Source organism: Heteronotia binoei, chromosome 15 (genome assembly GCF_032191835.1).
Source record: "Heteronotia binoei isolate CCM8104 ecotype False Entrance Well chromosome 15, APGP_CSIRO_Hbin_v1, whole genome shotgun sequence".
Lineage (NCBI taxonomy): Eukaryota > Metazoa > Chordata > Lepidosauria > Squamata > Gekkonidae > Heteronotia > Heteronotia binoei.
The window spans coordinates 3,753,351-3,778,342 of NC_083237.1; the positions used below are offsets into that span (position 1 = coordinate 3,753,351).

At 53.4% G+C, this 24,992-nt stretch overlaps 1 protein-coding gene across 1 annotated transcript in view; it reads left to right on the forward strand.

Annotated features, from left to right (window-relative positions):
- Window positions 1–24,992, forward strand: part of DNAH2 (dynein axonemal heavy chain 2) — a 238,126-nt gene that overhangs the window by 22,648 nt on the left and 190,486 nt on the right. The window contains 7 exon segments of the mRNA XM_060256495.1: window positions 1,835–1,945; window positions 11,997–12,235; window positions 12,435–12,626; window positions 13,855–14,012; window positions 19,812–19,899; window positions 21,236–21,441; window positions 21,803–21,932. Of these exon segments, the coding sequence (XP_060112478.1) occupies window positions 1,835–1,945; window positions 11,997–12,235; window positions 12,435–12,626; window positions 13,855–14,012; window positions 19,812–19,899; window positions 21,236–21,441; window positions 21,803–21,932 (1,124 nt within the window).

Here is a 24,992-nt window from a genome sequence, read left to right on the forward strand (position 1 = left end):
GCTGCAGGGAGACCGGGGGAGGCAGGAACGGGGTGGGAACAGCCTGGGGAGAGCAAATGAGCAGCAGGGAATGAGCGGCAGGGAAAGGAGGGGCCATACAGGAGGAAGGGGGGGTTGGGTAGAGGGGCCGTGCCCCCTGCCCACCCCCACCTCGTGGCTACAGGCCTGCTTCTGAAGTCAGGCCCTCTTTTCCTTCCAACACCTCCCAGCGGAAAGGGACCTTCCGACTTTCTGGTATTTACAAAACTCTCCTCGGAGAGCCAGTTTGGTGTCGTGGTGAAGTGTGCGGACTCTTCTCTGGGAGAACCGGGTTTGATTCCCCACGCCTCCACTTGCACCTGCTGGAATGGCCTTGGGTCAGCCATAGCTCTGGCAGAGGTTGTCCTTGAAAGGGCAGCTGCTGTGAGAGCCCTCTCCAGCCCCACCCACCTCACAGGGTGTCTGTTGTAGGGGAGGAAGATAAAGGAGATTGTGAGAGCCAGTTTGGTGTACTGGTTAAGTGTGCGGACTCTTATCTGGGAGAACCGGGTTTGATTCCCTACTCCTCCACTTGCACCTGCTAGCATGGCCTTGGGTCAGCCATAGCTCTGGCAGAGGTTGTCCTTGAAAGGGCAGCTGCTGTGAGAGCCCTCTCCAGCCCCACCCACCCCACAGGGTGTCTGTGGTGGGGGAGGAAGGTAAAGGAGATTGTAGGCTGCTCTGAGACTCTGTCCTTGAAAGGGCAACTTCTGGTAGAGCTCTCTCAGCCCCACCCACCTCACAGGTGTCTGTTGTGGGGGAGGAAGATAAAGGAGATTGTGAGAGCCAGTTTGGTGTCGTGGTGAAGTGTGCGGGACTCTTATCTGGGAGAACCAGGTTGGATTCCCCCACTCCTCCAATTGCACCTGCTTGGAATGGCCTTGGGTCAGCCAGAGCTCTCTCGCAGGAATTGTCCTTGAAAGGGCAGCTGCTGGGAGAGCCCTTTCAGCCCCCACCCACCGCACAGGGTGTCTGTTGTGGGGGGAGAAGATATAGCAGATTGTGAGCCGCTCTGAGACTCTTCGGAGTGGAGGGCGGGATATAAATCCAATATCTTTCATCTACCTCACAGGGTGTCTGTTGTAGGGGAAGAAGGGGAAAGGAGATTGTGAGCCTCTCTGAGACTCTTCGGAGTGGAGGGTGGGATATAAATCCAATATCTTCATCTACCTCACAGGGTGTCTGTTGTAGGGGAAGAAGGGAAAGGAGATTGTGAGCCTCTCTGAGACTCTTCGGAGTGGAGGGCGGGATATAAATCCAATATCTTCATGTACCTCACAGGGTGTCTGTTGTAGGGGAAGAAGGGAAAGGAGATTGTGAGCCTCTCTGAGACTCTTCGGAGTGGAGGGCGGGATATAAATCCAATATCTTCATCTACCTCACAAGGGTGTCCTGTTGTGGGGGAGGAAGGTAAAGGAGATTGTGAGCCGCTCTGAGACTCTTCGGAGTGGAGGGCGGGATATAAATCCAATATCTTCATCTACCTCACAGGGTGTCTGTTGTGGGGGAGGAAGGTAAAGGAGATTGTGAGCCGCTCTGAGACTCTTCGGAGTGGAGGGCGGGATATAAATCCAATATCTTCATCTACCTCACAGGGTGTCTGTTGTGGGGGGAGGAAGGTAAAGGAGATGTGAGCCGCTCTGAGACTCTTCGGAGTGGAGGGCGGGATATAAATCCAATATCTTCATCTACCTCACAGGGTGTCTGTTTTGGGGGAGGGGGAGGAAGATAAAGGAGATTGTGAGCCGCTGTGAGACTCTCCAGAGTGGAGGGCGGGATATAAATCCAATATCCCTCCATCGTTTCCTGTCTCCAGACACTCGCTCTAAGATGAGGGGCCGCACCTTTCTCTATATCCCGATCGAGGCTCTGGCCATCACCCCTGAAGTGGCCGTCAAGGACAAAGCCCTGGTTCAGCGGCTGGAGAGTGAGTGACCGAGCGGGCGATCTGGGGGGGGAGGGGCTGGGCTGGAGGGCAGAGAGCGGGGTAACCCGATCAGCATAATGGGAAGAGAGCTGATGGGAGGCTGGTGCCTCGGCCGAGACTTAAGTGAATTAACCCCCAGCAACATATGAGCTGTATCCATCATCCCCAATCAGGGGAAACTGATTTGTCAGAAAAGGAGCGAGTGCAGGATCCTGAGGTGGCGTTATTAGTTCCGCGTGGGGGGGGGGGGGCGTTGGAAGGGAAGCAGGCAGAAAGGCAGGCCGGGCCTCTTCCTCGCCTCCTGTCTTGCCCCCGTTACAACTTTGGGTGAAATTTGCTGGCCCCCCCGCTTCCGTTATAAGAACACACCATGCAGAATGAAAAACGCAAATAAAGTCATCGCGACGTTTGTGTGGCTCTCCTCTGCGCGGCTTGCGTTCGGACAGTTTTCAGGCTATTTGGTAAACTGGGAAGGTGTTCCCTCTCAGCTGCAGAGTCTTGTCAGCAAAATTCTACTTTGCGAGCTACCGGCCTTAACGTTGTGAGCTGCCGCATCAATTAGCGGTTCTCTGGGGTCATGCTTCCTGAGCTAAGACAAAAACATGTGAGCTGGAGGCTAACATCTGTGAGCTAGCTCACGCTAACTCAGCTTAGAGGAACAGTGGTGTTCAGGCTGAGGGAACCCAGGCAAGGGGCGCTGAGGTGGAATCAGGTGCCCGGGATGGAAGTCTTGCCTCTCTTCTTTGGGTGCTTTGGGTTTCTGAAGGACGTTTCGCCTCTCTCAGACTCAGAGTTCTGCCGTCGAAGAGCGTGGGGAGGGGCAGATGAAGTCACTGTTGCGTCTTTTAAAGCTTTCTGTCTGTGATCCCCCCCCCTCGCGAAGGGTAGAGGCTCTGCCTTTTCAAAGGGGAACCGTAGTGTCCATGCCAAGGTGGAGCTCGCTTCCCTTTAGTGCAGGGGTTCCCAACCCCCGGGCCATGGACAAGGACCGATCCGTGGCCTGTTAGCAACCGGGGCGGGAGTTGTAGGATTATTTCATTATATATTACAACGTAGCTGCAGTACTGCAGTCGGAGCCCTCTGCTCACGACCTGAGTTCGATCCCGGAGGAAGCTGGGTTCAGGTAGCCGGCTCCAGGTTGACTCAGCCTTCCGTCCTTCCGAGGTCAGTCAAATAAGTCCCCATCTTGCTGGGGGGAAAGTGTAGATGACTGGGGAAGGCAATGGCAAACCACCCCGTCAAAAGTCTGCTGTGAAAACGTTGTGAAAGCAACGTCACCCCAGAGTCATAAACGACCGGTGCTTGCGCAGGGGACTACCTTTTTTACCTTTAATAATAATAATAGGACGACACTGGATTTATATCCTGCCCTCCACTCTGAATTTCAGAGTCTCAGATCAGCTCACAGTCTCCTTCCTCTCCTACCTTCCTCTCCCATGACAGACACCCTGTGGGGCGAGTGGGGCTGAGAGAGCTCTCCCAGAAGCTGCCCTTTCAAGGACAACTCTGCCAAGGCCATTCCAGCAGCTGCAAGCGGAGGAGTGGGAAATCAAACCTCCTAGATAAGAGTCCGCACACGTCACCACCACACTAAACGAATAGAAATAGAGTGCACAATTGTATCATTCTGAAATCGTTGCCCCTCCGCCCCTCCCCCTCGGTCTGTGGAAAAAATTGTCTTCCACAAAACCGGTCCCTGGTGCCAAAAAGGTTGGGGACCGTTGCTTTAATGTGTTGAAGAGGCATAGGGCACCCCATAATATGGAACACCCCCCCCCCCCCCAGGAGATTCATCTGTCTCCCTCTATCGATATCTTCTGCCAGCAGGCGAAGGTTTATCTGTTTCATTTGGCAACCCCTGCCCCCCCCCCCGGGTAACGGTTATTGATCCTTGTTCCTGGTTTTGTCTGTTCACGTGTTTTTATTGGATTACTTAATTTTTTTTAAATGTCGTTTTAATTTGGTTTAATGTTTTTATATGGGTTGCCTTTCGGACTCTGATCGGGTGGAAAAGCCGCATGAAAATGTTTTAAATGAATCCACTTGCCCTGTAAGTGTGTTGTCGGGCAGCCCAAAAGATGCTTCTGTGCTTCTCCGTTGGTACAAGAAGGGCTTTCTGGAGGGCAAGTCTTGGGAAATTAGTGAAAGGCTGAGGAAATGCCAGGAGAGCTGGGGACAGGCTGTCGGCTCATTTAGGCTCTCACGGGCCGTGTGCATGTGTGTGTGTGTTCCTCAGCTGTGGCTCTCCTTTAGTTGTGCGCAGCTCCCTCCTGCATCCTCAGCATGCCTCTCCCCGGGCTGCTCCCTTGTGACCAGCGATTAAATTGTAAGATGGCTGAGGTGAGTCATCCTTCATTTTGCTCTCCAGCACTTCCTTCCTCTCCTTCTTGGGTGTATTATAGATCTCCTGCTGTGTTGTTATTATTTTGGAAAAAACTGAGAGAGGACGAGGGGAAAGAGCATGCATACTAAGAAAAGTAAGATAAAAATGGCAAGAAGAGTACCCCCCCCCCCCAAACGAAACTAGAGGACCTGAATTTACAGAGATCTGCAGGACTGGCACATGGCCCTGGCATATTTTCACAGAGCCGTGATGCAGATAGGTGAGAAGGGAGCCGGAGTGGTCTAGGAGACAGAAGTGGGCTAGGATCCTGAGTCCTCATTTCTGCCTGCTCTATGGCCTTGAGCTCCTCACAGACTCTGGCCTACCTTGCAGGGTGGTTGCGAGAAGCCGCGGTGAGTCCCCCTTATAGATAGATAGATAGATAGATAGATAGATAGATAGATAGATAGATAGATAGATAGATAGATAGATAGATAGATAGATAGATAGATAGATAGATAGATAGATAAATTTATTGTCATTGTTCTCAACAAAAAGAGAGCAACGAAATGAGGTGCTCTTCCACAAAACATACCAACACATCAAACACACATATTCATATTCATACCATTTAAATACATGTAAAACCATTTAAACCATTAAAACCATTTAAATACATCTAAAACAGATAAAAATTCATAAAACCATTTAAATATATCTAAAACAGATAATCCTTCATAACCCTGCATTTAGCCTAACCACAGCACTTGGATAGAAACTGTCCTTAAATCTGTTTGTCCTAGCCTTCAACACTCTATATCGTCTACCTGACGGTAAGATCTCAAATAGCAAATGGCCCAGATGTGAAGGGTCCCTTAGGATCGTTTGTATCTTCCTTTTACATCCCTTTTGCAGTTCCGCAGGGCCTGTAAGACGCAGCTCTTCTGCCAAGCCTTTGACCGTTAAATTCTGGAATTCCTGTCTGGTCACATGTGAAACGTTAACATGTTGGATCAATTGAACCGTCTTTAAAGATCCCGCCTCTAGATCTGAATGAGATCTGAAGGTTTGAATTGACGTTGGAAATCGTAATGGAAAGATTGGTGCACTGCCATTATGGAAACAATACTTAATGCTACTGTATTTGCCTGTTTTACATGCTTTAAATTTGTAAATGGGCCTAGTTTTAATTGGTTTTATGCATTTAAGCTTGCCTGTTGGCTTTGTTCACCGCCCTGAGCCTGGTTCTGCAGGGAGTGCAGGATAGAAGTAGAAAAACTAAATAAACAAACTGTGGGGAGAACTGCATAAATGCAAGGGGGCCTTGCTATCCCCTAGGACAGGGATGGCCAAGGGTAGCTCTCCAGATTTTTTTTTGCCTACAACTCCCATCAGCCCCAGCCATCGGCCATGCTGGCTGGGGCTGATGGGAGTTGTAGGCAAAAAAACATCTGGAGAGCTACCGTTGGCCACCCCTGCCCTAGGGGATAGGCACAGGCTGTTCCCCCTCTACCGGCACTTCCGAGAGCAACTTAAAGGCAAGCCTCCTTTCTTGCAAGTCTCCTTCGTGGCCCTCTGTTATCAGAGCGCAGCTTTTCCTGGCCTCTTTCCCGAAGGTCCATTGCAGACACGCAGACACACCAGCATCTGACTGTGGCAGGAAAAAGATTTCCACAGACCTCAGCCCCTGGGAGGTACACCCAGGCTGGCAAAGCCTTAATCGGCGTCCATTTTGGAAAGCAGCGGGAAGGCCTCGGAGACGATGAAGAAGCGGAGGAGAGCAGGAAACACTTTATTCCTGGTTCCACCCCCCCCTCCATTTTTAATTGATATCCATCTGAAACGGGATTCTTTTATAGATCTCTCCTGCCCTTTGCTTCCCTCGCTTCGTGGGAGCGTTTCTCTGTGCCTAAGGGGAAGGGCACGACCTTCCTACTCCTGTCTGTTCGCCTGCCTCAGGGCAGGCGCTTTTGGAGGCAGAGGAGGCCATCTTTCCCCCTTTTTCTCCTCAGGAGCTGCTTTTAACCTCTGAGCACGTTTCAGAGGTGTGGGGCAGGGGGGAATTCCCACTGGGAACTGCCAATTTCCTCTCTTTCCCAACAACTTCTGAGGTAAAAGTTTCCCTCTTTGAAGCAAGATTGAGCCCCGCGGAGCTCTGCTGTCAGATCTTTGTATGTCTGAACACAGTGGCTTTATAGTGGATGAGGCCAGTGGTCCCTCAGAGTCAGTACTGGCTACTCCAGGGTTCCCCAGCCTTTTTTGAGCCTGAGGGCGCCTTTGGAATTCTGACAAGGCATGGTTGGCATGGCCACAACATGGCTGCTGAAGGGGATTGAGCCAGCCGCAAAATGGCTGCCATGACATACCTTCAGTTACCCAATGAAAATCCTTGCGCCTCTGGTGGTACTTGCTGCTGAAGCAGCGTTTTTACAAATCCGCACAGCCAGTCAGAAACTTTAGTTGTGGAAAGTGTCGCCAAGTTGCAGCGAGCATATGGAGACCCCGTAGTCTTCTGAAAGCAAGAGATGTTCAGAGGTGGTTTTCCATGGTCTGCCTCAGTGTAGTAACCCTTGGTGGTCTTCCCTCCATGTACCAACCAAGGTCGACCCTGCTTAGATTCCAAGATCTGCAGAGAGTGGGCTGGTATTGGCTGTCTGGCTGGGGGCATCAGAAGTCGTACTGGGCAACATCCCCCCCTGGTCTTTTCTGAACAGCAGTGGCTCCTCAGAGTTTCAGATGGAGGTCGTTCACATCGTCTACTACCCATCCTGAGCCCACTTTGGGGAGAGTAGAATAAAAATCCGAAAAGTAAATAACATAAATTGTATAACTGGAGATGTTGAGGGATTGAACTTGGGACCTTCTCTGCCTGTGTGCCTCTGTCCTTGAAGAAGAAGAAGATATTGGATTTATGTCCCGCCCTCCACTCCGAAGAGTCTCAGAGCGGCTCACAATCTCCTTTCCCTTCTTCCCCCACAACAGACACCCTGTGAGGTAGATGAAGATATTGGATTTATATCCCGCCCTCCACTCCGAAGAGTCTCAGAGCAGCTCACAATCTCCTTCCCCTTCCTCCCCCACAACAGACACCCTGTGAGGTAGATGAAGATACTGGATTTATATCCCACCCTCCACTCCGAAGAGTCTCAGAGCGGCTCACAATCTCCTTTCCCTTCCTCCCCCACAACAGACACCCTGTGAGGTAGATGAAGATATTGGATTTATATCCCGCCCTTCACTCTGGAGAGTCTCAGCGCAGCTCACAATCTCCTTTCCCTTCCTCCCCCACAACAGACACCCTGTGAGGTAGATGAAGATATTGGATTTATATCCTGCCCTCCACTCCGAAGAGTCTCAGAGTGGCTCACAATCTCCTTTCCCTTCCTCTCCCACAACAGGCACCCTGTGAGGTGGGTGGGGCTGAGAGGGCTCTCACAGCAGCTGCACTTTCAAAGACAACCTCTGCCACAGCTATGGCTGACCCAAGGCCCTTCCAGCAGCTGCAAGTGGAGGAGTGAGGAATCAAACCTGGTTCTCCCAGATAAGAGTCCTCACACTTAACCACTACACCAAACTGGCTCTTGAGGTCTGGCCTTCCCCCCACCCGCCCAGTGTCCTGTCCAGACCTCCCGTCCCCTGGGCACAGAACTTGCATTACCGCCCTGGTGAGAGAAATCTCCAGTCAGATGCGGAGCGGCAGCTCTTTTGTTCTGCCCTGCCTAAATTCAATTGAACGCCTTGCTACGGACAAGGGGAAGAGATGTCGACTGAATTATGCAGCGAACGAATCTCTGTTAGGCGTAATAAAGCAAATTCTTGGCAAAGGTGTGACTCATTGCTAGTTATTTCTTCCTAATGCTGCTGGCAGCAGAGCCCCGTAGGGAGGCCAGGCTGGCCCCCCCTTACCCTATATCCTGGCTGCCTGAGGGATGGTTTGCGCATTACATTTCCACAGCGCACTTGTACCGTGGCGCTCCTTGCACCTCACAATTGGAACGAGCGCATGCAAGGATCCCGCGTGGGGTGATGGCCTGCTCCAGGGTCCTGGTTTGGCCACGCAAGCGTGCGTGCGACCCGCAGACTTGGGTTTGCAGCCGCATGTCACGTGACCTTTGTGCCCCCCAGTTTCCTGGGGCATGATTCAGCCAGTTTCTTCCTGTGTGTGCCTTGCTTGTAACGTTACATAAATTGCTATTAATACCGGCTTTTACAATGGAGGGGAATAAAAGGCTTTTAGTAACAACAGGCAGTAATTAACTGGTTCTCTGGTTTAAATGAAGCCGTTCCTCTGTGCGGCCCGTCCCAGTTCTCGAAGCGGGCAGAGTTCAGGGCGAGAGGTCCCAGGTGGCCGACGTCACTCCTTTCCCCGCTTTTTTTGTGATTTGGTGGGTGGGGAACGGTTCAGGCATAAAGGGAGATGACCCTTGCGGCTCGCACATTATTTTATAAATCTGGATGAGAGTTTGGGGGGCTCTTGTTCTAAACAATGGTGCGACGCGTCCCCTTTTGAAGTTTAAACGCCTTCTGAAGAAAACCCCCACCGCCCAACGCAGATGGAGGATTTGAAAATTCGCCTGATTGTCCCGTAATGAGAGCCTCGTGTGGTTGGCAGAGCCCAGCCTGTGATGTGCCGCCGGCATTAGCAGTCTTCCCCTGGCTGGGTATTTTGCATGGCAAGGCATGCTTGGGTTAAGCATCCAATTGGTTACCTTGGGTCGTCTCTTGTGTGACTAAAACCTCAGCTGTTATCAAGCACTTAGAGATACTTGGCTATTCTAATCCCTGGGCTGTGTGATTGTCTTACCCCTGTAATTTGGCTCAGGAACTGCAGCTTCCACGCTGCGATACTAACTCTTCCTAGATGGCTGCTCTGCAGCTCTTAGCCACTTCCATTCGGAGAGCGGGGGGGAGGGGGAGGCAGGAAACTTAGTTCACTTCCATTGCTGCAAACTTTTCCTCCTGCGGGGGGTCAGGCCCGCCCTGCTGGAGGTTTCCACTTTGGGGCTCGTGGGGCATCCGGCAGTGTTGGGGGGTCGCCCTTGTTTCCGGCCCCCTTGGGGAGTCGGACATGCAGGCCTCCCCCTCCTCTTGGCTGCCCCCCACCCGCCAATGCGCTCAGATGCAATGCACTTGGGATCCATCAGACAACAGACCACAAAGTAGAAGGTAATTTCTGCGCTAACCCAGACGCGGCGACCAAAGTCTCATATTTAAAGAGCGAGGATGACTCGGCATTCAGCAAGCCGCAGTGCTTCGCATATGGAATGGCTGGGCCAGAGGTGGGCTGAACGCGCGGAAGAGCAGCGCAGGGCGATGCTCGGAATAGCATGCATTCACGCAAACCGAGTGAAACGGTCTGGGGGGGGGCCTCTCCAAGGTGCCGTTCCAGAGGGTGCCCCTTAACTCCTGTACAGGTCACAGTCTCTTGGCACCCAATTCCCGTCACCAAAGAAAGGATCTTCTTCAGTGAAAAAGTCGTGTGTGACGATATCCAGGGGTCGTTTTGTAGAAAAATAGGTGGTAGAGCTTATTAGCACAACTCATTTGCATATGCCTCCCCCCCCAGCCAAAAGCAACCCAATGCAAGAAAGGAGAGCCCCAGCTAAGCGAGGCCTGCTAGAAATCCAGCCAGCCCAGCAGGCCTTGCTCACCTGGGGCTCTCCTTGGCCACCCCCCCCCCCACACACACAGTCAAAAGGCCAGCAAGCCACTCACTGCCCAAAATCACATCAGAAGTGGAGAAAGGGTGGCGTGGGCTTCTCCAGGGGTTAATGAAGGCTGCTGGGGGTGTGGCAAAGCTCCTGGTGACTGGCTGGCTGGCTGCCCGCTCTCCTAATCCAGGGATTGTTATGCAGCTGCACCTGCATAACAAGGTAGGTGGGGAGGAAGGGGGGAGCTGTGTTCCCGTGAGCTCCTGCTGAAACTGAGGCCTGACAGTGTCCCAAAGTCCCTCTTTGCTTCCCGGAGAGGAAACAGAGCATCTGTCTACACTGGACCGTAGCATTCTGAAAGCGGGCCCTACTCTGTTAACATCCCCATGGACAAATATAATTCAGGGAGCCTGTTCCAGGTACCCTCCTGACTTCAGGAGCGTGGCACGAATGGAATTCTGTGGCATCTTTAGCGCAAACATCTGTTCGTGTGAGCAGGGCCGGAGCATGTGCCTCACTTGTACATGGAACGCTTCCTGGTGCAATTCTAAGTCTCCTATTGACTTATGTAAACTGTGCTGCTATGCATGCGACGTTTGCACGCCAGCATGGGGCCCAGCCAGATTACAAACCTCCGGCATGCAAAGCAGCCGAGAGATGAGCTTCAGTGCAATGTGGGGCGGGGGAAGGGTCCTTGCGGTGGTGGGGATTTTTTTTACCAGCCTGGCGTTGTTTTGAATGGGATCTTGGTGATTCATAGCTGATGCAGAAAGCTCTCGGTGTCAATTGGCTAACATCACCTATTCGGCGTTGTGGGTTTGTGGGCGGAAAGCATACGTCGTGCTGTGGGGCATTAGGTGTGGGGGCTGGCCTGCCCCACAGCTGCACTAGGACCCACTCTCTGCCAGTGTCCTGCGCAGCCTGTTCAGCTATTAAAATAGGCAAGGATGCTCCCTCGCCTTTTCCCCCAAAAGGGACCCAGGGCGGCTTGCAACCTTCTCTCCTGTGTTTTATCTTCACGACAGGCTGAGTGTTTGATTAGCCCACAGTCACCCAGCAGGCTTCCGTAGCAGATCACGGATTCGAATCAGGATCTTTCAGATCCTAGTCCAAAGCTCTAAGCCAGCGGTCCCCAACCAGGGATCAGTTCTGTGGAAAGACAATTTTTCCACGGACTGGGAGGGGGGGGTGGGGAGTGGTTTCGAGATGATACAACTGTGCACTTTATTTCTATTAGTTTGGTGTGGTGGTGAAGTATGCAGACTTATCTGGGAGACCCGGGTTGGATTCCCCAGTCCTCCACTTGCAGCTGCTGGAATGGCCTTGGGTCAGCCACAGCTCTCTTATCTGGGAGAACCAGGTTTGATTCCCCACTCCTCCACTTGCAGCTGCTGGAATGGCCTTGGGTCAGCCAGAGCTCTCTTATCTGGGAGACCCGGGTTGGATTCCCCACTCCTCCACTTGCAGCTGCTGGAATGGCCTTGGGTCAGCCAGAGCTCTCTTATCTGGGAGACCCGGGTTGGATTCCCCACTCCTCCACTTGCAGCTGCTGGAATGGCCTTGGGTCAGCCAGAGCTCTCTTATCTGGGAGACCCGGGTTGGATTCCCCACTCCTCCGCTTGCAGCTGCTGGAATGGCCTTGGGTCAGCCATAGCTCTTGCAGAGTTGTCCTTGAAAGGGCCGCTACTGGGAGGGCTCTCAGCCCTACCTAGCCCAGAGGGTGTCTGTTATGGGGGAGGAAGATAAAGGAGATTGTGAGCCACTGTGAGACTGTGAAATTCGGAGTGGAGGGAAGGATATAAATCCAATGTCGTCGTCTTCACATTACTCCATTGTAATATATAATTAAATCATTATACAACCCCCGACCCGGTTGCTAACAGGCCATGAACCGATACCGGTCCACGGCCCGGGAGTTGGAGACCCCTGCTCTAAGCACTACACCACCCTGCCCCTTTGCACAGGGAACTGGTTGATACGGGAAGAATGGAAGGTCATAAAGTCTTGTAATGATAGTTGCTTACCCAGACTCAACTGACCAGAGAGCCTCTGTGATTTGCTTGGTTTTGGCTTCCAGCTTCCATGATTCACTGGACCCGGCAGATTAAGGAGGTGCTGAGAGCCCAGGAGGCTGTGGAGAGCCGTGAGAGCGCTGGCCCACTGGAAGAGATCGAGTTCTGGCGGAACCGCTGCACAGACCTGTCCGAAATCAGCAAGCAGCTCTGTAAACAGGGGGTCAAGCACATCGAAGACATCTTGAGTCTCTCCAAGTCTTCCTATGTGTCCCCCTTCCAGCGACTCGCCAAACAGATCCAGGTGGGTGTGTTCGGCTGGCATCCAGGTAGCGTTGCCCCAAAGAAAGGATCTCGGGGCCATGGGAAGAAGCGGTGGAGCCTCATTCCTCGAAAGGGCGGGGGTCGGCCCAAGGCAGGCCGGGTGGCGGCGGGCTTTCGGTGCCGTGTCTTCCGTTCCGGGCCCGAGCCGCTTGGCTGATGTCTTCTGCTCTTGCTTGCAGGATGGGTCGGAACAGGCTCAGTCCAACCTCCGGTTCCTGTCTATCCTGAAAGATCCGTTCCGGGAGCTCTCCACGCTACGCCCCAAAGACATCCCCGAGAAGCTGCCCTACCTCATCAGCCTGGTCCGGATTGTGTGGGTCAACTCCCCATACTACAACAGCAGAGAGAGGATCACGGCGCTCTTCCGGAAGGTGGGGCTGCATCTCTGTGCTGCGTCAGTGTGGTGTCGTGGTGAAGTGCGCGGAGTCTGATCTGGGAGACCAGGGTTTGATTCCCCACTCCTCCACTTGCAGCTGCTGGAATGGCCTTGGACCAGCCAGAGCTCTCTTATCTGGGAGAACCGGGTTTGATTCCCCACTCCTCCACTTACAGCTGCTGGAATGGCCTTGGGCCAGCTAGTGCTCTCTTATCTGGGAGAACAGGGTTTGATTCCCCACTCCTCCACTTGCAGCTGCTGGAATGGCCTTGGGTCAGCCAGAGCTCTTATCTGGAAGAACCGGCTTTGATTCCCCACTCCTCCACTTGCAGCTGCTGGAATGGCCTTGGGTCAGCCAGAGCTCTCTTATATGGGAGAACCGTGTTTGATTCCCCACACCTCCACTTGCAGCTGCTGGAATGGCCTTGGGCCAGCCAGAGCTCTCTTATCTGGGAGAACCGGGTTTGCTTCCCCACTCCTCTACTTGCAGCTGCTGGAATGGCCTTGGGCCAGCCAGAGCTCTCTTATCTGGGAGAACCGGGTTTGATTCCCCACTCCTCCACTTGCAGCTGCTGGAATGGCCTTGGGTTAGCCAGAGCTCTCTTATCTGGGAGAACTGGGTTTGATTCCCCCCTCCTCCACTTGCAGCTGCTGGAATGGCCTTGGGCCAGGCAGAGCTCTCTTATCTGGGAGAACCGGGTTTGATTCCCCACTCCTCCACTTGCAGCTGCTGGAATGGCCTTGGGTTAGCCATAGCACTTGCAGAGTTGTCCTTGAAAGGGTAGCTGCTGTGAGAGCCCTCTCAGCCGCACCCACCTCACAGGGTGTCTGTTGTGGGGGGAGAAGATATAGGAGATTGTAAGTCGCTCTGAGCCTCTGATTCAGAGAGAAGGGTGGGGTATAAATCTATGGTCTTCTTCTGCATGGATTTTCTGGCAGTATTGTTTTGGTTAGTCTAAGGGAGGGGACTGAGAAAGCCCAAAGCACCTCTGAAGAGGCTGGATTTGCACACGATCCCAAATGTTGCTTGTATGCACTCAGGATTTCACTGACACGGGGCAGCCTCTTCTCTCTCCCCCCCCAACCCCCGCTCAGCTGCCCTGAGTGTGCCCAGTTGCTTTGCGCAGATAGCAGCCCCAGATTCAACAAAGCGCAGAGTCCAACAGGGGAGTGCTGTTGCTTCACCGGTTGCCGTTTGTAAATTAAGCCTGATTTCCCTGTAGATGAGCAACAAAATTATCCAGATGTGCTGCAAAGACATCTCCCTGGACCGCCTCTTTGAGGGCTACATCATCTCCAGCCAGCAGACTCTCCACAGCTGCATCGCCTGCATGTCCTCTTGGAAGGAGTCCTATCTCTACGCAGCCCACATGCATAACAAGTAAGAGGCGTTGGGGCTGTGGTGGGGGTCTCCGCCCACCCCCCCATGGAACGGGAAACCTTTAGGTAGGAAACATTAGGTTGTCTCTTCAGAGACCCACTGAAGGCAGCTCAAAAAATAAAGTGGCACAGAAAAATCATACAGCCACTGCGTTAAAGGAGCAGAGCATAAATGCAGCACAAAATGATGTTCAGCATTCTTAGAAGAAGAAGAAGATATTGGATTTATATCCCGCCCTCCACTCCAAAGAGTCTCAGAGCGGCTCACAATCTCCTTTACCTTCCCCCCCACAACAGACACCCTGTGAGGTAGATGAAGATATTGGATTTATATCCCGCCCTCCACTCCGAAGAGTCTCAGAGCGGCTCACAATCTCCTTCCCCTTCCTCCCCCACAACAGATACTCTGTGAGGTGGGTGGGGCTGAGAGGGCTCTCACAGCAGCTGCCCTTTCAAGTACAACTCTGCGAGAGCTCTGGCTGATCCAAGGCCCTTCCAGCAGGTGCAAGTGGAGGAGTGGGGAATCAAACCCGGTTCTCCCAGATAAGAGTCTGCACACTTAACCACTACACCAAACTGGCTCTCCATCATAGAGTTGGAATCATAGAGTTGGAAGGGACCTCCAGGGTCATCTAGTCCAACCTCCTGCACAATGCAGGAAACTCACAAATAACTCCCCGCCCCACACACATATATCCTCAGTGATCCCTGCTGCATGCCCAGCAGATGGCAAAAATCGCCAGAATCCCTGGCCAAAAATTGCTGCGTGACCCCAAAGTGGCAATCAGCATTTCCCTGGGTCTGTAAGAAAGGGCCACAAGAACTAAGCACTGCTGCAACCCTTCCTGTCCTCCTTCTCATGATCTGCCTAATTTACAAAATCAGCCTTGCTGTCAGATGGCCCTCTAGCCTCTGTTTAACAACCTCCAAGGAGGGAGAGCCCACCACCTCCCGAGGAGGAAGCCTGTTCCACTGAGGAACTGCTCTAACCGTCAGGAAGTTCTTCCTAATGTTAAACCGGAAACCCTTTTGATTTAATTTCAACCCACTGGTTCTGGTCCTACCTTCTGAGGCAACAGCAAACAACCCTGCAGCATCCTGTACACGACAGTCTTCAAGGACTTAAAGATGGCGATCCTATCACCTCTCAGTCATCTCCTCCCCTGGCTAAACATGCCCAGCTCCTTCAGCCTTTCCTCTTGGACTTGGTCTCCAGACCCCTCTCACCATCTTTGCTGCCCTCTTCTGGACACGTTCCAGCTTGTCTCTGTCTTTCTTAAATTGTGGTGCCCAAAACTGAACACAAGACTCTAGGCGAGGTATAAAGTAGGGCAGAGTTGACAGTCGCAAGACAGCGCCCCAGGCGAGAAGCAGACCATAAAAGCAGCTAACCCCCCACCCTCCCCGCCAGCCCCTTGAATAAAAGCCTGTGTGAAAAGGAATGTTTTGATGTGGCTCTTCATGGAAAGTAAAAACGGGTGCCACCACTCAGAAGGCCCTGTCTCTGCTCTAGATCTGCCATCACCTCTACAGGGGGGAGCTTAGAGAACATAGCTGGGGGTGGGGGGTGGGTGGGAAGTGCCTTAAGTGGTAGGCTGGACTTCATCAGGGGATTTCACTTTACTTGGAACAGAACCTGGCTTTCTCTTGGCCTTGCTGTCTGGTTGATTCTGTTCAGAGTCTTTCCTGGCTGTGCAGCCGTGGCTGGAATCTCCAATCTTGGTTTGAGTGACGTCTGCTCTGTGAGGTGGAAGGGAGGGGGTGAACGGACAAGTGACCTTCATGCTTCCGGTTGGGGAGGCTGCACTCTCTAGGGGTGGAGAGAGTTTTCTCAGAGAGATGAAGGTGGCTTGCAAGAGGGAATAAGGGTGTAACAATGCAAGAAGAGCCCTGCTGGATCAGACTAGGGGTCAATCTAGTCCAACATCCTTTCTCACACAGTGGCCAACCAGTTCCTCTGGAGGGCCAACAACAGGGCAGATGCGCTGAGGCTTTCCCCTGAGAAGAACATCAGAAGAGCCCTGCTGGATCAGACCAGTGAGGGTTCATCTAGTCCAGTCTCTTGTCTCACACAGGGGTCAACCAGTTCCTCTGGAGGGCCAACAACAGGGCAGAAAGGCTGAAGCCTTCCCCGGAGAAGAACATCAGAAGAGCCCTGCTGGATCAGACTAGGGAGGGCCCATCTAGTCCAGCCTCCTGTCTCACACAGTGGCCAACCAGTTCCTCTGGAGGGCCAACAACAGGGCAGAGAGGCAGAGGCCTTCCCTTGAGAAGAACATCAGAAGAGCCTTCTGGATCAGTCCAATGGTCCATCTAGTCCAGCTTCCTGTCTCACTCAGTGGCCAGCCAGTTCCCCTGGAGGGCCAACAACAGGGCAAAGAGGCCGAGGCCTTCCTTTGAGAAGAACCTCAGAAGAGCCCTGCTGGATCAGACTAGGGAGGGCCCATCTAGTCCAGCCTCCTGTCTCACACAGTGGCCAACCAGTTCCTCTGGAGGGCCAACAACAGGGCAGAGAGGCAGAGGCCTTCCCTTGAGAAGAACATCAGAAGAGCCTTCTGGATCAGTCCAATGGTCCATCTAGTCCAGCTTCCTGTCTCACTCAGTGGCCAGCCAGTTCCTCTGGAGGGCCAACAACAGGTCAAAGAGGCCGAGGCCTTCCTTTGAGAAGAACCTCAGAAGAGCCCTGCTGGATCAGACCAGGGAGGGCCCATCTAGTCCAGCCTCCTGTCTCACACAGTGGCCAACCAGTTCCTCTGGAGGGCCAACAACAGGGCAGAGAGGCCGAGGCCTTTCCCTTAGAAGAACATCAGAAGAGCCCTGCTGGATCAGACCAGGGAGGGCCCATCTAGTCCAGCCTCCTGTCTCACACAGGGGCCAACCAGTTCCTCTGGCCATCCAGCAACAGAGTAGAGAGTCTGTCCTGAATCTGTTGCCCACCAGCTTCATTGTATGCCCTCAAGTGCTGTTATTTGGGGAACGGGAGAAACTGGGTCACGGTGTGTACATTGTAATCCCATTGTCGCCACTGTTGTTTGGATTGGTATTGATTCTGAATCCTAAACCTATTTTTCACCTGACCTGAAAGAAATCTGTCTGTGCCTCGGGGGAAATGAAATCTCCCTCCTCTGGGTTATAGTGATGGTCTGTCAGCAGTCTTGCTTCTGTCCCTGTCGTATCGTCATCACACTGTTATATCTTTCTCTACGTTCAGAGGCAGCCAGTTTCTGAATCCCAGCATCAGGAGGCAACCTCAGGGGAAGGCCTTGGCCTTTTATGGCCTCTTGTTGGACTTCCAGAGAAACTGGTTGGTCCCTGTGTAGGATGGGATGGTGGACTAAATGGACCCTCACTGGTCTGATTCAGCAGGGCTCTTCTGATGTTCTTCTAAGGGGAAGGCCTCAGCCTCTCTGCCCTGTTGTTGGCCCCCCAGAGGAACTGGCTGGCTGCTGTGTGAGACAGGAGGCTGGACTAGATGGACCCTCACTGGTCTGATCCAGCAGGCTCTTCTGAGGTTCTTCTTAAGGGGAAGGCCTCGGCCTCTTTGCCCTGTTGTCGGCCTTCCGGAGGAACTGGCTGGCCACTGTGTGAGACAGGAGGCTGGACTAGATGGACCCTCACTGGTCTGATCCAGCAGGCTCTTCTGAGGTTCTTCTTAGGGGAAGGCCTCGGCCTCTTTGCCCTGTTGTTGGCCTTCTGGAGGAACTGGCTGGCCACTGTGTGAGACAGGAGGCTGGTCTAGATGGACCCTCACTGTCTGACGCAGCAGGGCTCTTCTGATGTTCTTCTCAGGGGAAGGCCTCAGTCTCTATGCCCTGTTGTTGGAATTCCAGAGGAACTAGCTGGCCACTGTGTGAGACAAGAGGCTGGGCTAGGTCGAGAGCCAGTTTAGTGTAGTGGTTAAGAGCAGTGGACTCTGATTTGGGGAAACAGGGTTTGATTCCCCACTCTTCCACATGCACCTGCTGATGTGACCTTGAGTCAGCCAAGAGTTCTCTCAAAGGCTGTTCTGCTCAAAAGCAGTTTCTGTCAGAGCTCTCTCAGCCCCCCCCCCCCCCACCTCATAGAGTGTCTGTTGTTGGGAGAAGGGAAAGGAGATTGTCAGCTGCTCTGAGACTCCTTTGGGCAGTGACTGGCAGGGTATAAATCCAATCTCTTCTCCTCCCGGTCTGGTCCGGCAGGGCACTTCTGATGTTCCTGTATCACGCCCTGGCTATCCTGTCCTTTGAGCAAGATGCTTCCACGTGGACTATTTGAGCAGCTCATGCTTTCTCCTGCTCTGCCAGTCCCCTGCGAGCCGCAGCTACGAGGTGACCGACACCTTCCACATCTGTAGGCTGGAGATTCCTGGAGCCAAGCTCTGCCCTTCTGAAGCCACCGGCCTTCTTCCGTCCCTTGTGCCCAGTCCTTCCGCCAGCCGATCCTCGGCTTCCCCGGCTCTGCCGCTTTCCTCCCCGATTCTCCCCAGCTCTGCTTCAAAAAGAATGCAACATAATCCATCATTATGATTAGGAACGTCAGGCTTTAAGTGGGTTTCTGCTCCTTGACAATTAAGTCTAAGTGTTACTTGTCTGCTTCAAATTTAAATTAGTGGGGCCGGATCAATATCGTAAAAGATATAAAGACATTTGATCGGGCGAGCCAAGAGCTGGCGCAAGGCAGACGCGGCCGGGCATGGATGAGGCACTTCAGCCTGCGCTCCTGGGGTGAGGCCTTTGCGTGTTCCCAGGCCTCTTTGATTAGATGATTTCCCAGAACCCACTTGGTTGCGTGGCGGGGAGAGAGAAAGAGACAGTGAGAGAGGGAGGGGAGGGGTGGCTGGCTACAGCTTCTGTACTTGCACCCTGGTTCTGTATGTTTTTCTCACATCTGTAAGCTCAGTGGGTCGTCTCCGGTCTGGATCCTCCGCTTCCCCATTCTCCTAGTTGTGTGGTCAGCCTTACGGAATGAGCATGGGCTAGGATACCTCGCCACAGGCACGTAGAGCAGGGGTCCCCAACATGGCGTCCACTTACACCTTCTCTGGTGTCCACCAACTGCTTTTAGCAGGCGGGAGAGGCTGGGTGTGGCATTTGCCTAGAAAGGCTTTTGTTTGGCCGTGCAGATTAAAAGGCGTCTGTTCAACCGAGCTTCGGCCCGAAATGTGGAACGGTCGCTATCTGAGTTACGTATAAGATCACACCCTGACAGTCCTGCAAGTAGCCATTTTATGACTGGCTCCGCCTCTTGTGGCAACCATTTTGCATTTTGCCCATCACCCGTGTCAGACTTCCTCAGGATCAGGCCTTGAATTCAGCAGTTCTGAGTCCTGAATCTTTCTGAGTGTTCCCTCTCTTCCTTTCTACCTACCTTGTCCACTGAATAGTATGTGCAGCTGCATAACAATCCCTGGATTAGGAGAGCGGGCAGCCAGACAGCCACCAGGGGCTTTGCCACACCCCCAGCAGCCCCCGTTAACCCTGGAGAAGCCCGTGCCACCCTTTCTCCGTGATTTTGGGAGGCGGGTGGCTTGCTGGCCTTTTGACTGGGGGAAGGCAGCCCAGGGGAGCCCCAGGCAAGTGAGGCCTGCTTGAGCTGGCTGGATCTCCAGCCAGCCCAAGCAGGCCTCGCTCGCCTGGGGCTCTCCTTTCTTGCATCGGGTTGCTTTTGACTTGGGGGGGGACAGCATATGCTAATGAGTTATGCTAATGAGCTCCACCACCTATTTTTCTACAAAAGGACCCCTGCTCAGGCTCAGAAGGTTGGGAACCACTGATGCAAGGTGTGTAAGTGCTCTTCACTGTGTGCCTCCTCTCTCTGCCAGGCATTCCGGGAAAGGCTGGGTCCTGGACCAGACCAGCATCTTTGCCCAGGTGGATGCCTTCGTCCAGCGCTGCAAGGACCTCTTGGAGGTGGGTGCGATGTCCCCCATAGAAGGCCGGGATGGGGGGGGCTGTGGCTACGTGGATTGTCATGCCAGGAAGGAAGGAGATGGCAGAGGCTGCCCTCTTGGCCTGCGTTTCTGCCTGGGATGTCCTCTAGATGGGCAGAAGTTGGGGGCACCTCCCTGCTCTGTGTAGCTTCTAGTGTTCCCCAAGTAGACCCAGTGATGATAGGGAGTGGGACCGTGGCTCAGTGGAAGAGCCTCTGCTCGGCAGAAGAGCCTCTGCAGGAGGTCACAGGTTCAGTCCCCGGCATCTCCAGTTAAAGGCTCAGGCAGGTGATGGGAAAGACCTTCCTCTGCCTAAGACCCTGGAGAGCTGCGGCTAGTCTGTGTAGACCAGGGGTGGGGAACCTCCATCCCGAGAGCCATATACGGCCCTCAAGATTGCTGGGCCGAACCGAGCCACGTGGCAGCCCCCCCGGGGCCTGGCTGGCCAGCGAGGGTCATGGGGCCAAGCCGTGCTGTGCAGCAGCATCCCCAGGGCCAGGCAGGGATCACATAGCCCAGATGTCCTGTGCGGCAGCCTCCCTGGGGCCTGGCTGGCCGGCCAGAATTGCTGCAGGGCCTGGAAAAGTTACTGTCACAGTTCAGTTTGCACTTGATTATGCCAGAGGGTGTGGCCTAATATGCTAATGAGGGTGTGGCCTAATATGCTAATATTCGGGGATGTGGTCTAATATGCTACTGAGTTCCTGCTGGGCTTTTTTGTAGAAAAAGCCCAGCAGGAACTCAGTAGACAACCTATGCATTTGCCTAAAGCTGCTGGCCCTGTGTGTGTGTTTGTGTGTGCCAGATTAGGCTCTCCCCACACGCCTTCAAATAGAAAAACAATTATTTGCATTAATTTTGCTGGCCTGAATCGCTGTTTTTTGAGTTGATGTTTTTTTATGGCCCGTGAATGATGTTATAAATATCCATATGGCCCTTGGCAGAAAAAAGGTTCCCCAGCCCTGGAGTAGACACTACTCAGGTCTGATCCAGCACAAGACAGCTTCATGTGCGAATGAATGCTGGGGAGAGGGCACCGTGGCAGAGCCTCTGCTTGGCATGCCAAAGCCCCCAGGCTCAATCCCCAGCGTCTCCAGTTAAAAGGACCAGGCGGTTGATATGAAGGACATCAGCCTGAAACCCTGGAGAGCGGCTGCCAGTCTGAGCAGGCGCTACTGACCTCGGTGGACCTAGGGTTAGTCTGGTTCAGTTGAAAGCAGCTTCGTAAGTGTTCACGTGAGCCTCCAGGCTGAGTTCAGGCAAGGGGTGGGCAGGAAGGGCCAGGGCTAATGACGGACAGCCGTTCCCGCCGACAGGTCTGCGACGGTCAGCAGCACTTTGCCCGCTGGGAAGACGGCAAGAAGACGCCGCTGCCCTGCTTCTTTGGCCAGCGCGGCCCGCAGATGGCTCGGAGCTTGCTGGAGATAGAGGAGACCTTCCAAAAGAACCTCAACAGCCTGCGGAGCGTGAAAGGGGGGATCCTGGACGTGAAGAACACTTACTGGCACGAGGACTTCAACCGGTGAGAGATGTCCTCGGCTGCCTTTTCCCTGCTTTGCCCCCTTCCTCTGGCTTTGGGGTTCGAAAGGGTGGGGATAGGAAAGAGCACCGTTTCTGAAGGATGGGCAGCCACCACAGTGGGCCTGTCCAGCCAAAGAACTACCCGGTATTTTCCCTTCTCACAGTACCTGCCTGCTTGATGCCACATCATCAGTGGCTATTAGCCACAGCGTGCTGATGGAACACAGTGGGAGGGCTTCTAGTGTCCTGGCTCCACTGATGGACCTCCTGATGACACCTGGGTTTTGGCCACTGTGTGACACAGAGTGTTGGACTGGATGAGCCATTGACTTGATCCAACATGGCTTCTCTTATGTTCTTAGCTTCCGTGCGGGTGTCAAAGATCTGGAGGTGATGACACAGAACCTGATGAGCTCTGCCTTTGAGACAGTGAAGGACGTTGAACGGGGCGTGGAGATCCAGGACATCTTCCAGCACTTGTCCTCACGAGAGGTACGGTCAAGCTGGCGGTGGTCCCCAGGGCAGCCCTGGGCACACTCCCTGGAAGGGGCCAAATGTCCAGGTAAAAAGACCAGTCAAGAGCCATGTTGTCAGCGTGCTCACCACACTGTCAGAATTCCAGTGGTACATATGAACATATGAAGCTGCCTTCTGCTGAATCAGCCCCTCTGTCCATCAGAGTCAGTCTTGTCTACTCAGACTGGCAGCAGCTCTCCAGGGTCTCCAGTTGAGGTTTTTCACGCCTCCTTGCCTGGACCCTTTTTAGTTGGAGATGCTGGGGATTGAACCTGGGACCGTCTGCTTACCAAGCAGATGCTCTACCACTGAGCCACCGTCCCTCCCCCTGGTACCCACAGGCTTAAAAAGATCATATCTATATGATTATTTGTATTGACATACTCAAAATAGGGATATTGGCTGTATATTTCATTACATATGCTTTACCCATTTTCACTATATTTTCTTGTATTCCTTTTTCCTATGGCAAACTAGAATGATGTTTACATGTTAAAAAGTAAATTAGATGGACAAGAACATCACTATCCAATGTATTTCTCTTTTAGCTGCATTGACACACTCAAACGGGGACTTTGGTTGCTTATCCCATTACATATATCGAACCCATCTCCCATGGTCATTGACAGACAATCTCACATTTTGACATACTACTGTTTTGTTGCTTTCGCATGCTCCTGCTACTCAGATCAAAGGTTTGCTCAGTTTGTTAATTTTACCATTCTGTCATTGTACCATTTTACATTCTAAACGACTGCCTACCAGATAATTTGACTGTCATTGCTTCTTAAATCTGTACCATGTTGCATTCTGGGCCACTGCCTACCAGCTTATGAATGGCTCTGCTCAGCTATGCATGGCTTTGCTCACTGTGCTGGATTCCTTGACTGATGAAGTGTGCTTAAGAACACACGAAAGCTCACGTTCTCAATCAAAATGGGTTGGTCTTAAAGGTGCCCCTTGACTCCTGCTTTGTTCAGCTGCTTCAGACCGACGCGGCCGCACGCTTGGATCTAGCCACTGCCTACCAGCTATGGATGGCTCTGCTCAGCTATGCATGGCTTTGCTCACTGTGCTGGATTCCTCGTCTGATGAAGTGTGCTTAAGAGAACACGAAAGCTGACGTTCTCAATAAAAATGGGTTGGTCTTAAGGTGCCCCTTGAACTCCTGCTTTGTTCAACTGCTTCAGACCAACATGGCTGCCTGCTGGAATCACCCTAATCTTCTTCGTGGTCTCTGTGCAGTCCCACACATGGGGTCTTGCCGCAGGCAATGAATCCATTCCTCGGAGTTCCAATAGCTCGCCTATAGCGCTTTTGGCGCGCTCCCCTCCCGCCCTGGGGAGCAGGCAGCGACCGCGCATGCCTGGAGCGGGGGGGGAGCGCCCATTCCACTCAGTTTCTTCCTTTCCGCCGCCCGGACAACACCTTCCTCGCTGCGCTCTTCCTTAGCTCGTCTCTCCTCAGCTCATCTCATCTCTACTTTGACTGGTATCGTTCTCTCTTCCCCCGTTTCGTCCTAAAAAAACAAAAAAAAAAAAAAAAAAAAACCGTTTCTGCGCTTTTCTTCTCTTTTTCCTACCCGTCCCTTCCCTCCCTTCCCTCCCTTCCCCCCACCGTCCGGGTCGTATGGAAGGGAAGGTTACTTTCAAAAAGTGTAGGCACTGTGGGGCTAAAATTCCCACCACAGACGGCCACAGTCACTGCCTTTTTTGCCTCGGGGAAGGCCATCGAGTCGACGCTTGCCCGCATTGTGCGAACTTCGGCAAGCAGGCACGCAAAAACCGCGCCGCACGACTACAGGCTTTCCTCTTAGAACGGTCCCTGCGGGCTATGCCCACTTCCGACTCGCCGCCTCCCCCACCTCGAGCGGGAGATTCGGCTGCCCCGGCTGCGCCTCAGTCTCAAAAGACGCACAAGTCCGGGAAACGACCTTCGAAGCACGCCGAAGCCGGCCACAAGTCTTCGAAAAAACTGCGTCATTCCGAATCGGAGTCGGCGCCTAAGAAGGCTCGACACTCGGATTCGGCGCCTAAGAAACCTCACCATTCCGAACCGGCGCGTCATTCCGAGTCAGCGGACGCGGCGCCCATAAAGCCCCGTAACACCATGTCCTCGACTGCTCAATCGAGTTCAGCTCAACCACTCCTGCCGTCCGAGTTGTCGACCCCGGTTGACGTCATCACGGACATGCCTCGGCTTACACCTCACACCTCCACGGCCGTGGAGGTGATTCCGATTCGATCCCGATCGCCTTCAGTACACAGCGTGGTACCTTCTGAGATCCTTGAACCCGACCGTACCACCGACCCGACACAGACTTACCTACGCCCATCTTTGCGACCTGACTCCTTCCATGATGTTGCACTCTCTCCGCTGTACCGTGAATCGGCAACGCAAGTCTCCTCCCATCGGATTCGAATTCGATCACGCTCTCCGCGTAGCCGCCACGACTCCGGTTCCTCGGTCTACTATGAACAGCAAGATTACTACTCCAGGAGGCGATATGAATACTCTCTATCCAGATCGCCCTCACCTCGACAGGGCAGGTCCCGTCACCGCTCCGGCTCCCACTCCGAGTGGGACATCCATCGTAGATATCAGGAGTCAGACTCCTACTTCCACCGTGATCCCGCTACTCCACGGATCCGTTATGGCGGTTCGCCTCGGTCTCGTTACGCGCGCACAACCCGACATGAGGTTTCACCTCAGCTCCACTTCGACCGCCCTTCTCGACTTCGTGACCCTCGAAGCCATTTCGAGTACTCACCCAGACTCCTCAACCGCCTCCTATCATCTGAACAAGAGGCTGGCCCCTCGCATCAACGCCGTGAGCACCCTCGGTACCGAGACGTGGCTAAACCGCGTACTGCTTCTGCCACTGTATCCGTGGCCCCGGATTCTCGAGTTCGGTCTCCTCCCAAGACCTCGGAGCCTGCAGCCCCCATCTCGGAACCGACTGTTCATCCACCCTCCCCCTCCACGGGAGCCTCTTCCTCGGGTGGGGACTCCCCAGCCTCTTCGGATTCGGAGGAC